Genomic DNA, 15,000 nt, shown 5'->3' with positions numbered 1-15,000 from the left:
CGCCGGGTATCACATTTGATAGTGACATGAAAGGCTCACTATTTTGCATGCATCACTTTGCGACTGAACAGTTGCATTCATTGAAATTTACGTAACGTTAAAATCGTTGCGGACAATGCAGCATAGTGTAACGGAGTTACAATGCATCTGGAGCTCACGGACCGCAGGGAAACGAGTTCATCAGTTAAGCAGATATTTTCGGATACGGCTGACAAGAAAGACGCAGCAAATAACAAGCCGGGGCAAAGCTCAGCCTCCACAGAACCAAATCCCTCATTCCAGCTCAGCAAGCACGACGGGCTCAGATGCGCGCTTCTTCCATGGCGACCGACTTGGATGCATACAAATGGCGCCTTTGTTGTTCGTACATGAGAAGAGCGACCGCGGGGTGACTACAAATGAGCGGCCGGCATTTATTTGATTTTTTTTTTTTTCCATATACTATTTTCATGTGCGAGATGTCAGTCAGACTAGCAGAAAATGAGTCATCACAGCCTTGAACCAATCATTCAGTCAGAATAAGAGAGGAGGCGGGACTAGCTAGGGTTACGTGCTGGGCTAATTATTAGAAAAACAAACAAGGCAATGTTGACGCTGAAATGCGGCCTAGCCACAAAAGGGGCCTCCCTTTTGTGAGTGGGAGGGCAAATTCAGGGGCAGAAGGAAGACACGAAAATGGAAGCGCACGTGAGATTTGTCGGGCCGAGGAATGGTAAATTAAACTTAAAAAAACACCCGGACGGTGCCTTTGATTAAGGCCGAGATAGATTATGCTAGTAGTTCAAGTTTAGCCTACCACATAAATCCAAAGCACACAGCCACAGATAATGATAGCAAGAAAGACGCTAATGCTAATAAGTTCTTTGCTACACTAAACCGAGAAACCTTTAGCAGTTCTGTCAAGGACAGAATGATTTAAATTTAATGAATTAATTTCTCATTACCTGTTTTGCACGCAATAGGTTAGAGCTGATTTTTTAAAGGTAAATAAATGACAATTTTTTCAAAAAGCGAGAAATTAGATCAATTACAGGGTTTAATTAATCTCTCAATGATTCGAATTCAACGCGAGTCTCACCAAGGCACGGCAACAGGCAACGATTACGTTAGCATCCGTCTTCATCTTAATCCTCAAATCTTACAATTGGGCAACCATTTTGTTTGTTTTCCATCAGACTCGGCGTAATCTATCAGTTGCATCCGCATTGAAAATGTTCCCATCGTCGCCTTGGCCTCTTTGTCTCCCTGCCCTTAAGGCGAAAAAAATCTAAGATGGCGGAGGCGTTCCACAGTGGCTTCCGTCGGGAGGGGATGATCGAGGATTATTTGAAGCAGTCTTGTGCTCGGAAAGGGGAATATTCTGTACCCGGCGGCAACGAATCCTTTTTATTCTGTTAGCACTTCTTCTTTAGATGCAAAGTCTAACTTGGCTCTCTCGCTCTGCCTCGTGCTGTGAAATGGATTTTTCTTTGACTACGCGGCCAAACGTGAATGGATCCAACCTGTAATATCTGCCGCTAGGATTATAATAAATTAAGCGCGCCTCCTAAAAGGCCGCGTGACAGGTAAATTACACGATGTGAACCCCGGGTTTTATTAGCTCGCCGTGGCATTGGGGGTAAACTATTAGCAGAACAAAGCACGCTGGCGAAAAAAAACATCAAAGTGTGTAGAGTGAGAATTACAAAAGCGTTCGTGTAGATCAAGTTAAAAGCCACACGCGAGGGCTTGAATCAATTTAGCAATATAAAGAGGGGGGAAAACTCAATTATTACCAAAATAAAGAAGCTATTTTGACTCAAATGAAGCGTGCAAAAATTCAAAAGTTAACATTGTCAATGAGAATATCACTTCATTAAATACAGTGGACCCCCAACATACGACATTAATCCATTACGGATCGTAAAACGAAATTGTCGTATGTCGGGCAATGGAAACCTATTGTAATTAGCTAATGCGTGCAAAATCTCAGGTAAAAACATCAATGTTTTGTGTATATATATATATATATATATATATATATATATATATATATATATATATATATATATATATATGTTAAAAATTAGTAGCAAAATAGTATAGTTCGTAAGTACTACTGATTTATAATATACATGTATATAATTAAATAAAATCATAACAAAAATATAAGCAGACAAAAAGGAAATTTTATTTATCTTTGGAGTGACGTGACTTGAGCTGGTTACGGTCATATTCCCTAGTGAGGGTAACGATGCGCGCTCCTTCTTCGTATTTCTTGATTATGTCCAGCTTTGTTTCCATAGTAATCGTATTATTACTTCTCTTGACATCACTAGCAATCTTGGGACCCACGGCTAACCAATTAAAGTTTCGGTTAGGCACTAAAATGCCCAATTAATACGATATTGTAAGGGGATCAAGTCTTTAGCATACCGGCATCTTAGTGACACTGTGGCACCGACCAATAGCAGACCAGCAGCTTTGTGACGCTGACTGATAACAGACCGGCATTTTAGTGACGTATGCAGTGGCGTATATATTGACGTATAAGGGAGGTGTGACTCACGCAGCCATATGGCAAATTTGAATTTTATAATTGTTATTGATGCTGTAAAGCGGGGAAAATGCTGTAAAAAGGGGACGAAATACTACTAAATACTACTACTACTAAATAATACTAAGTTTAAATAGTAGTTCAAATTCAAAATCAGTACTTCGATAGTGTCTTCTTTTGTGTCCCTTTGTATAAATGATTGACTTGCTTGAATTGACACCTTCGCACATAGTCAGAAAAATATAGTAATTTAGCAACGACCCTTTCTCATGCTTATTTTTGTGTCAATTTCTGGTAGCTATGTAGCAAATAGCCGCTACCCTTTTTTTTTTTTTTTTCCTTTTAATCCTGCTTTGAATTTCTGGTATCATTTTCTCCATCCTTCTATTCTCCTTCCTCTTCTTCTCAAGTGGGGGAGAAGCTTTATGCATTTAAAGAGCAGTGTGTTGGCAACACGAGAACGTGACGAAAGGCTCAAATAAAAAGTCTTTATTTGAATGCCAGTGCAGCTGTGGGGAATCTGATGGCTTTCCAGTTGCTCGTTTGCCGTCTCCTTCATCGAGATGCCTTGGGTTGTACGCCATAAAAAAAATAAAGTGCATTACCATCCAGTCCATGTATTCTCTATATAGATTGTACACATGAGGAGCTTGAGTGAGTGGCTGTGATTCCGAGATGACACCCAGAGTTGATGCCAAACTTAAGTTTTTTTTTCTAAAATAAATTCTATCATTTAAAAGTTATTTTTTTTATGTTGGGAACGCATTTTGCCATTTTTTCGAAGGAAAATTACATCACGTGCTTTAAGCTCAGGCAACAACCAATGGAGATTCTTTTCTGGGTTTTGGTCATGTGACTTTTGCAAGCTGAAATGTGATTGGTGGTTGCCACATTCTTGAGTACTTAAATTGTTTTTAGTCTACGTCAAGTCACAAAATGTGTTTTTGAAGTTGTGGGCTCATTCAATTACAAAGAAATATTTTTACATCCTTACCGTGTCAAAAAATTCAGTCTCATGTCGTTATTTCCATTTTTTTCTTCCATTTTCTTTCTTCCCGTAGCCATTAACCAATTATTTGTGGTGTTATTCTGGTTACTGTAGTTTGACAGCACATTTTACAATCTTAAATTGTTGAAAATTTATGAAGAATCCTTTCACTTACAGGATCTGACAAAATAGATTTAAAATAAAGGTCACACTTATTTCCACATTGCATTTTTGGGTTTAAATATACCGCTCGCGATTTGCAGTCAGAGCGTCCCACTTTCGACTGATGTCATTTTTACAGACACCATTAAGCTAACAATTGCCGTCCCTCATGAATATGCATAAACATCTGGATTTGCCAACTCTGGCCTGAAATACAACGCCGTAGCATAAATAACTGCACATCATGTGATGGATCTTCCACCAGCGTATTATCTAGCCATTTGTTGTAGCGTGTTTGCCCTAATCGACCGTTTCCAGAGGGACAGTGTGTAACGTATAAGGGTGGTAATTCCTATTAGCAATTAGCATCATTAGAGTGGAATGTAAGGCGGTGAGGGGGATGTGGGTGGAGGTTCCTTTGCCCTGCTCTTCTGAGCTCTGCTCCCCTGTGGTTCGCTTCGCTCTTTGTTTCCTAGCTAACACCAAGAATATGAGTCCAATATTTGACAATAATTGAAAAATAGATAATTAAGCACTGCTACTTGAAATTTAGTAGCCATGTTTGTCATCTGACCCAACTAAAGGTCTCAACAAGCCATAGAGACATTATTTTGATTTTTTTTTTTTCAATTCAGTCATCAAAGCCAACTTTTTAACCCTTTCACTACCTTTTTTTAATATATAAAACCTATGGGATATATTACTTGTTTATAGGCCTAGGATATTTGGAAATTTTAGGTAAAAAAAATCCCCAATTCCATTTCCACCAAGAAATAACACTGGGACTGTAACCACAAAACCACATCAACAGCGGCCAGAGGCGGCGCCAAAAAACAAAGATCAAGCACCAATGTATGAACTGTTTAACTAAACTGAACCGGGGGTTTGAGACCACTGCCTTCGACAACGATACTTGTAGAACAAATGTGCCAGAAAAGTGAAAGTTATCACCAAACACCTACAATAGATAGTAAACAGTGTAATCTATAGCAACACACATATGTAGCACATATGATCAACATATTTCCGCCATACTAGATTATTAATTCATGAGAAATTGTACAACGCAACCTACCTTGTTGGGAGTCAGCCCCGCACCGGCTTGTTGTGTTTGAAAAATTTGCTAAATGACACTAGAATCTGTAGATAAACGTGTAATGAACTGCTGGAATGCCATTTCATGTTATTGCTACGATTCCAATACCTACTGCGTTTTTTTTTTTTAAAGTTATGGGACGCATTGAAGTATTTCAATTTTCCGTAGTTAAATGTATGCATGTAAATTACATTTGGCATATTGCTGATTGGTACCCATAAATTCAACCAGGAAGTGAATTGTTTACTGAAGCCATTAAAAAAAAAAACACACACACATTTTCACCACTTTCTTTAGTGAAATTGCTGTAACAAATTCATGAATTTTTGCTATTTACTTGACTGGCTTGTTGCAAAATCTCTCCTCCTCAACTCCGGAACCAAAAAGACGTAGATAAGGTCAGTGTATGTATTGTCTTGTACAGGCGGTATGGGGAGATCTTAGTTTCTTCTGTCGTCATTGATTTTCTCAAATCATGTTTACCCGCTCGGGGCGGGCCAGTGTGAGAGCGTAGAATAAGCGAGAAATAATTAGAAATACATCAGTGAAGGAAAATAACACTTTTGGGGTGTTTATGGTGAGAAATCAACATTGTAACATGGTTAAGAGCTTCAAAAAGTTGACTTTTCATGATACAGCCGCTTTAAGGAAAATGAAATGACATGTTTATCATTTGTAGACCCATAAAAGAATCTCAAAAAGCCATGTCTGAAAAAAGATAATGGAGATTTGCCATTTTGGCTTGTTTTTGTAGAGTCACTTTGACCAAACTTCCAAAGATTTTGTTCGATTGTTATCAAATTTGAACCTTGTATTCAAAGACAGATGGGCGATGTGAAAGTTGAGTTTTAAGCATAAGGCACGGGCAGAGCTTGGCGGGAAACTTTGATGCTTTGCCACAAAACACAAAACGCCAGAGAAAATATTGGCACCGGCCACCAGCGCGTCCAATCCACATGAAATCCACTCGGCCTCGGTTTTAGACGGAAATTTGGGCTGGTTTTCCAACGCAACTTCTTCGGGATTGCCTCGCAAGTGGCTTTTCAATTTTTTTATTGTTTCAATTCATTATTACCAAAATATCTGCAAACTAAATTACTATAAAAAACACATGTTACATTTGCTTGTCAATTGCTTTATTAATTCACATACCCAGAAAGAAAGAAAACCGGAAAACATGCAGGATGCCGGCCCTCGAGGACTGGAGTTCGACACCTATGCCTTAGATCACAGGTGTCAAACTCAAGGCCCGGGGGCCAAAACCGGCCCGCCACATCATTTTATGTGGCCCGCCAAATGCTGATTTGATTTCAAGTTTCTTGCTAAACTTGCAGATCGTCTTCAAAAATAACCATTTCCTGTTCCCGATTTATCTTTTGAACAGTTTTTAATCGGCCTCTGTATTCAAAACTATGTAAAAAAAAAAACGAGTTTATTAGACACGTGTTTTTCTATTCTTAAATCCTACATTTTCTGGATTTTAGAGAAATTAAAGCGGTACGTTAAAAATGAAGCTTTTTTTAGACGGTTTCCTAGATTTATTCCGGCCCTCTAACAGACACTATAAGTACAATGTGGCCCACGATAAAAACCAGTTTGACGCCCTTGCCTTAGATGGTGCATTTGGTTTCAAGATAAAAGCTAGTTGAGGGATCCCCACCTTTTTTTTTCACCACGGCCCGTCGGGACTCTCGTTTATACTTTTGAGGCTGTCCCCCTTTTGCGAGCTCATCTCGTTTGGTACCAAATAGGCCGAGAATCCATTCCGTGTCAGTTGCGGGTCCCTTTCGGCTACGAAGTGGCACTGGAAGTCCTTACCGCGAGAAATAATTATTTTGGGGTCTTTCGCTCTCTTATCTCTCTCACTCCAATTTGTGTGCTCGCCACCGGGGCTTTATAACCCCACGCAACTAATATAAATAGTCCTCGGGTTACGAAGCGGTTGCATTCCCACGCTGACAACGTAACTTGAATTTCCCCGTAAATTGAAATTAAACCTTTAATACCCCTAAATAACCCCTAAATGTCTAAATAACTATCCAAATACACGTTGGCGTTTCGGTTTTCTCTCACTCTTTGATGATATTCCGCTTCATTTCCTTCGTAATGGATTTCCTCTTGGCTGGACCGACATGGCTTGAAGATTCTGCTTTCTTTTTTGGGGCCATGATGTGAAAAAGGATGATATAACGGCGAGGAAACCGAAAAAATTACGGAGCACAAATAGACACACTACATTACAGTACTGGAGACAAAATGGTGTACGAGTCTCAGGTGCCGTAAAGTCAAAACAGTCTAGGTCAAGTATCCAGTGGACTGCTTTCTAAAGGTAGAGCAATTTTTTTCAAATGTCCTATTTTGATCTAACACAATCAGTTTTGTTTCATAGAGCAGGAGTTCTCCAACTTTTTGGGGTCAGGGATCCCTTTAGAAAGCAAATTTTCCAAGGACCCCAATTGCAAAAGTTTGCGGAAATAAAAGCCAAACATAAGTGCATTCACCAATTGATTCACTTTGACATATATTTGTGAGTTTTTCGCTATACTGAAGTTTAGAAAATAAAAATTGCAAATTGCACACCTCCTTATAACAAACCGGGTCAGTTTCTCCCAAACAGGTTGCTGTCAATTATTTAATAGTCAAAAACAGCATTATAAAATAAAATGTAAAATATATATTAAAAAATAAATAAATTAATTCATTCATTGAATGCCAGGGACGTATTTTCACGTTTTTTTAAGACTCCAGACGTTCAGTCCAGGATGCTTACCTCATTCAATGACAAGGATGTATTTTCATGTTTTTTTTTTCTTTCTTTTACGATTGAATGTCTGGACCCTTCAAAAAAATGTGAAACTACGTCGCTAGCATTGAATGAGTTAATAACCCGAATTATTTCATGGACCCCCTGCAGTCAGGCCACGAACCCCCAGCGGTCCGCGGACCCCACTTTGAGAACCACCGATGGGACAATTGAAGCTTTCTAAACAATCGATTACCAAAAATAACTATTGACTAATTTGATTATTGACTAGTTTCCGATTTATCCAGTGTGGATACACAAACGGCGCCGCACATCTTGAACAATCACATTTGGAATGAGCTCCCAATCAGGAGGCAGCTGCTATCATCCACTTGAAAAGTGAAGTAGATAGTTTCATCACTATGAGTGTTCCATCCTGACAAAATGTACGAACATGTTGTGAAATGTACACAGTGCTAGTTTTCAAAGAATTCACCACCAAGGATTTGATAAGATCTCCAAAATTAATACTGCCATCAAGAAACCAGATTTAAGCTCAGTCCTGTTGAATATAATTTATATTCTAACAACACTAACACGGTGTGCGGGTTCTATTTCACCTCCACAGCAAACATTACAAGCCATCGTAAAGATTTTGATTGTTTCTTTGAAGGTGTAATAAATGTTTATTGGACTTTTCCACTATGCTCATTACATTTTAGTAGGTTTGTGTACCTCTGTAACATAGTTCCTCACGAGTCCTACTTGCATATTAACCAGAGTTGCACTGTAGAAGACCCGCATCGCTTCCAAGGCCGAACGACGCTCATTAAAATCGCCATCCAATCCTCTCGCTTCAGTCGTCCCGATGCAAATTTCCCCAACAAATAGATATCGTCTTCGGAAGGGAGGTCCAGTTCATCAGTTAGTAATGGTCCGCGCGAGAAAGTTCAGTCCTCCTGGCTCGGAACCGGTGAGCTCCACCTGCGGGAATCTATTCTCATTACTTCATATAGACAGTATATAACCATCGCATACATTATTCATGCTTTTTCGCGGTTGCTTATTGACCTCTGTCAAGGACATTTGGATGGACATTCATCCTGACAAAATTGGCCAATCGCTGCTGGGAAATTGCACATAGGAAAGCGCGGGAGGCTGGCAGGGGAGGAACGCCGGGAAATTTATTCCGCGAGGAGCCTAATGACACCCGCCTGCCTGCTAATGGAGCCCGAGACGGATGGTCGGAACACTAGAACTTTGAACCGTTGGCATGACGGAGTGTCAAGACCGGTCGCACGTGGAAGAACGCATTAAGCTTTGGTGCAAGGAGTCTTAATAGCCTAACAATATTTAGGTTTTTTTTGTTTGTTTGTTTATACGGTTATTCAACAGTTGAAGTCGGTATTCTTGTGGGACGCGTGTGTTCGCGAACGGCCGCACGTCGAGGCACGTAAACGACCGTAGCGCTTTTAGCGCCGTCGTCCCTAATGATGGAAAGCTCCATCCTTCACAAGTCAGTTTCGGTCTCGGCCACATTTTGTGAGTTGTTAGCCACCGAAGCGAACAAGAGACTTGTGAAGGTCGCACTACACTGCACCTTTCATCTAGTCAGCATTCAGCAGATAAACTCACAGTCTGCTGTGTGACAGGTAGTTTGGCCGGGGCACTTGAGCGAATTTGGATTGTCATTCATTCGGGAAATAACCGGGGAAAAACATCAATTCCTAACAGACGAGCCCGTGAAAGGCTCTTTGTCATTATTATTGCTGCCGGTGCACCAAAGCGCTGTAATAATTGCCCTCCGAGGACCGCTGTGTCATAACATTGCGGCTTGTACCGTTACGTTTTAAAAAATCAAATCAAATAAAGTACAAGAATGAAGAAAGCTTGACACTTCCGTGTGGAAAATATTAGACGGTTTAGAATAGGGTTGATTTTAACATAGCTTTTTAAAATTTATTTGGCGTATAGTATTGCTGTATTGTACAAAGCAGCTGACAAATGTTGCAGCTGTTTGCGTTCTGTTCATAGGCTCCTGTATACCATTTTGTTGTTTTATTTTCTTCGTATTTCTTGATTATCTCCAGCTTCGTTTCCATATAAATCATCTTCTTATTTCTCTCAAGATCACGAGCAATCTTGGATCCCATGGCCAACCCATTCAAGTTTGAATTAAGCAGTTAAATTTATTATTTTACGCAGTCAAGACGACATCCAGTCTCTAGCATGCGGCCATTTTGACCGTGACGCCGACCAATCCCAGATTGGGGGACCAATCCCATGGTGGTCACGCACGCACACTGACCGCCATGTTGGATGTGTCATAAGCTGAAGGAAATGCTGTAGAGGGGCCAAAAAGAAATGTTGCGGTCCACCCCGTAAGTTGAAAAAAAACGCAAGGCAGGGACGTTGTAAACCAGGGGTCCACTGTACATGGATTTTTTTTTTTTTAAACTTTCAACATCCTATCTTCAGCACACTGAACATGCCATCTTGTTTAGCACCATATATTTATAGAAAATGGATCCAAGATGGCTATTTTCGACATGACACCAGCAGAATACTGCAGTTAAATAGCAGTCCTAACTCAAAATCAATACTTCCATAGTGTCTTCCTTCTTGCCTTGGCATCTCACATGGAAGCGAACGCAGTGAAAGAAAACACGAGGGAGCTGAAATTTCAACCCAATGACCACACCTGCACATTTTTCCTCACTATTCTTGATTCTAAACACTTGCAGTTCTGTCGCCTATCCAATCCTCCCTGTACTGTTTCACTATTCCGATTAAATAAAGCTGTTCATAAATGAAGTCAAGAAGTTTAATGCAGTCACGGACATAGTTATTCCTCAGTCACGCTCCATAACCGCTCCACTTTTAGGAAGCATTTTAACAGGACTATAGTAAAGAAACTTGCTGACGCAACCTCTTAAATGTGAGAGGCGCGTAGACTTTCTAATGCTCTCAACAAGTTATTACATTTAAAGGTTACAGTAGCAGCACAGTTGTCTCTGTTAACCCATGCGACCAGAACAAATGTATATGAGTTTAATTGTCTTGTTCCTTTAAAAAAAAATGATCTGTGTGTGTGTATATGTGTGTGTATCGGTCACAGGCGACTTGACGGCGTGGTGTTCGACTGCGGCTGCAATATCCGCTGGATTCAGCTATGGCAGGAGCGAGGCGAGGCCAACCTTCATACGCAGCAGCTCTACTGCAGGAGCGGAGCCTCCAAAATGAGGCTGCATCACATGTATATACAAAACTGCGGTGAGTGCGCGCGGAGGCTGGCTTCGGGGTTACTATATGCAAATGAGGAGATTGATGCTTGATGGGCATTTCTAAATTCACGGAAAGGCATCAACGTTATTTATGTTAAGCGTTTCCCAACTTTTATGTACCCAAGGCAGCCGTTTTCCATTAGAAACATTTCACGGCTCATTGCCAAATAAAAATATCAGACAATGGTCTGAAGACTGAAATGATGACAATTTTCATCCGAATATACTTACAAATGGACTCCGTGGGAAATCTGGGCTTCTTTAATTATACTCACAGGAAGCAAGGGCTCATTCCGATGTACAAACTGCAAATGATGGATACACGGTTTCAAATGGGTGAACTATTGGCACCGCGAAAGATCGCTACCGTAGATCGACGAATAAATATACATTTGTGGTAGGGCTACACGATTATGGCCATAATATTGAAATCACCATTATTAATCACGATTATTCATCCTGTTTGGTCAAACTTGTCTATTTATTGTCACTTTTTTTTCCCAACAAGCAGTTTATATTACAAGGCTTGATAGTTACAAATAATAATAATAAACTAAAATACATCAATAAAATAAATACAGAGCAACAGAGCTAACTTACTTGCTGAGTGCAAACCAATAAAAAAAAACAAAGCCACATTATTTACGTTTAAGAAAATTTGAATCAATTAGCAGTCAAAATGTAATTTAACGGCATTTCAAAGTGAATTCATTCAAATTTTTTCACCAAAGCTGTCATATGTATGTGTGTGTGTGTGTGTGTGTGTGTATATATATATATATATATATATATATATATATATATATATATATATATATATATATATATATATATATATATATATTAGGAATCAGGTGAGAAACACAACACCCTTTCACAGTGCTAAATAACATATTAGGGTGAGAAAAGCACACGCTTTTGTCATGTAAACATGTGGAAACATTGCCCCCTAGTGGTAAGATGACAAAGTGCTTGATTTGAGCTGTACGGTAGCTGGCTTTTTAAATGTTAATATCGCCGAGGATCAGCTTAATTAATTGTGGCAGCCTATAGCAGGATTGCGATTAAAATTCGATTAATTGAACAGCCCTAATTTGTAGTTAATAAATGATCACTTTCAAACAAATGAAGAGAAATTGGATCTTTTCCTACAGCACCTGTGATTATCTTTCTTGGCACAACAAACTATTTATATTATTTCCCGCACAATAAGGCGCACCTAAAAGCCTTCAATTTTATCAAGCTTGACAGTGGGCATTATAATCCTGATAGTCCGCTTTATACAGTGCATAAATCACAAGTTTTCATTTTTGGGGGACGAAAAAATAAAATAACTTAATTGCCATGTAAATTTTTCAATTTTTCCTCTGCATTCCAGTTAATTTTTTTTTCAATATTAATTTTTTTTAACACCCTTTTAGAAATTTGAATATGCTATATATGCTCCAATTTTGAAGCAATTTATATTTGGGGTCACGGTGCAGAAACAGTGTGTTTTTGTAAATTAATACGCAATTTTAAAACATAAATCCAGAAACTCTTTTTAAATCAACAAAACAATATATTTTAAGGGTTTCGGTCGCAATTTGATTAAAAAAATCAACATTCCCATACCGGCATTTTTTCCGCTTAAAGCGAGCTGGATTTGAAAATCCTATTGAGAGCCCAAGCGAAATGATCCAAGTATATGAGCAAAAACACAAGTCCGATCTTGCGTTACTGAAGGGGAACGTGGACAAACTGTCGCTTGGATGGATTCCGAGGCGGAGTGGCGTCACAGTGACTCATCGCCGCGCGTTGGCGCGCTGCCATTGTGCTCATTTTTTTCATTAACAAGAAGCAAAATAATTGATTCAAAGTGAAAACGTGTCAACACAGGCGGCGGCGGCCGACGCGTATTAATAGGAATGTGTGTTTTTGTTTGCGTGTGTGTATAGACTTGCCAGAGATCAGCGTGAGCCACAGCAGCATGTTAGTGATGGAAGGCGACAATGTGACAGTGAGCTGTAATGGATCCGGATCACCCTTGCCTGAAGTGGACTGGACTGTCAACGGCCTCAACTCCATCAACACACACCTGGTATTCACTCACACACAGCTCCGAAAAAATGCTATACAGTATTTATTTTACCCGAGTAGTTCAAGGGCGGGCCCGCTTGGAAAAATGCTTCCCCACCCTTTGAGTAATGCCTTTAAAAAGTCCTGTATAAATTTACACCCACAGTGTATAAGATAATTAAGTTGTGCTCATGCTCATTAATTAGCACTCTCCAGTTAATTAGCACGAGGTTAGCTAAAGCCTAAGGGATTCTCGTCTCGCACACATTGCAGCCCGCGAGGCGCCTGACCACTTATATTTGGCTACGCTCGCCCCAGACGCCGTTTGATGAACAATTTCGGTGTTTTTGTTTCTTTTTTTCAGTCCAATGTTTACTGGCCCGACATTCACTCAATCAACCTGACGCTGTTCAACATCAGCCGCGACGACAACAACTTTCAGCTGACCTGCTTCGCCGAGAACGTGGTGGGCATGACCAACTCGTCCATCCAGCTCAACGTGCAGTGTGAGTTGGAGATTTTGCATTGTTTTTGTTTTCCTGTCCGCACGATGACCATTTTAGGTCAATCTGACCCAAACCTGGGTTGTTTTATACAAAACTTTAGCACTACTGTTACATTTTGGTCTTTGGTATACTGAGAATGGGCCAAAATGACCCACAGCATGTTCAACCATGAGTGGTCAGAAATTTTGAAGACAAAAAATGTAATATTGATAAGGATTTTCAGCATTGTTTACACTCAATATGTGAAAAAGGAAAAAATGAAAGAAGGAAAAAAGAAACTACACTACAGTGATAAGCTAATTTGGGGTTAAAAAAAATACCAAACCAATATTTGGGTTGATGTGACCCAACTTTCTGGGTTGGTTTGCCTCAAATAAGTCTCAAAAATGGTCTTTATTAAAAAAAAAAAAAAAAAAAAAAAAGCCACATTTTGAGAAAGCTGGATCATATTGATCCAAATATTGTCCTAAATATTTTTCTTTTTTACAAAATATTATGCAATTTTTGATGCAACTGTTTTTAGAGAGGAGCATTTTATAGGTCAATTAAAATATAAAAAAATAAATAAAAACACTATTTGGTTGTTTGGTAAAACAAAACTACAGATGAGAACGACTGGATTTTTTTATGAAAGTGAACCATGGAAAAAAAAGAAAAAAAAAAAATATATATATATAGTAGAAATGGAAATGCAGAGATTTGAACAGGAAGTCAAAGGGTTTCTATTTCAGCAGACATTTTGCGTTTATATATATATATATATATATATATATATGTGTGTGTGTGTGTGTGTGTATACTCAGGTTTGAGACTTTTTGTGAGTGTGTGTGTATATATATGTATATATATATATATATATATATATATATATATATATATATATATATATATATATATATATATATATATATATATATATATATATATATATATATATAAATTATCCACAATTGGAAGCACGTATTCTGCACATATGAGCAACGCTATATGGTCAATCTTTTTTTCCCCCCTCATTGTGTCGCCGCATGACCTCCAAGTCGGATGATCATTTCGAGCATCGTCCGCGAAGCTATTAATTTTCCTCTCATTCTTCAGAGGCAGTTTGAAACGCCGCTGAGCTGGAATCAGAACAGCTTAGCGAGGGTTAAATATAGCTAGCGCAATGTGACTCGTCAATGGAGTGTGTCATTACAGCCACTAATGAATGCACAGCGCGACTGCCGTGCGCTCATCGCGACGCCTCATCTTAACGCCTATTGTGAAAATAATGTTGACAGGCTTATCAGTGCTACTGCGAAGCCGCTAACAACAACTGCTTGGTTTGGGTCCCACGTGCCCGAGCGGACCTTAAACCTCATTTATTGACTTCTTTTCTTAACTGCGTATTGGGTTTATTGTATCTCTTATACCGGGGGGGCCGGAATTTCCCCGTATTTCGGCGAGTGGCCCATATAGGTTGATGACAGCCTGCCAATGTGATTTCCGTTGGCGTGGAAAGAGATGTTTATGCACCCCCGGGGGGGACTTTTTTTTTTTTTTGCTTTTAAAATTACAACCACGCATACATCATGTTCATCCATTAGCCTAAATCCATGTTGCGTGCCGCTCAATAGGAAATATGTCATAT

The 15,000-nt window shown here is 39.4% G+C and overlaps 1 protein-coding gene across 1 annotated transcript in view; it reads left to right on the top strand.

Annotated features, from left to right (window-relative positions):
* Nucleotides 1–15,000, top strand: part of ntrk3b (neurotrophic tyrosine kinase, receptor, type 3b) — a 203,723-nt gene that overhangs the window by 88,942 nt on the left and 99,781 nt on the right. The window contains exons 7-9 of the mRNA XM_088413455.1: nt 10,644–10,798; nt 12,747–12,889; nt 13,232–13,373. Coding sequence (XP_088269581.1) covers nt 10,644–10,798; nt 12,747–12,889; nt 13,232–13,373 — 440 coding nt within the window. The remainder of the gene's footprint in view (nt 1–10,643; nt 10,799–12,746; nt 12,890–13,231; nt 13,374–15,000) is intronic.

The sequence above is a fragment of the Hippichthys cyanospilos genome, chromosome 4 (genome assembly GCF_059441005.1).
Source record: "Hippichthys cyanospilos isolate Australia breed blue-spotted pipefish chromosome 4, RoL_Hcya_1.0, whole genome shotgun sequence".
NCBI classification, from domain to species: domain Eukaryota; kingdom Metazoa; phylum Chordata; class Actinopteri; order Syngnathiformes; family Syngnathidae; genus Hippichthys; species Hippichthys cyanospilos.
The sequence above is the reverse complement of the archived record's forward strand: the minus strand, read 5'-3'. Positions and strand labels throughout refer to the sequence as shown.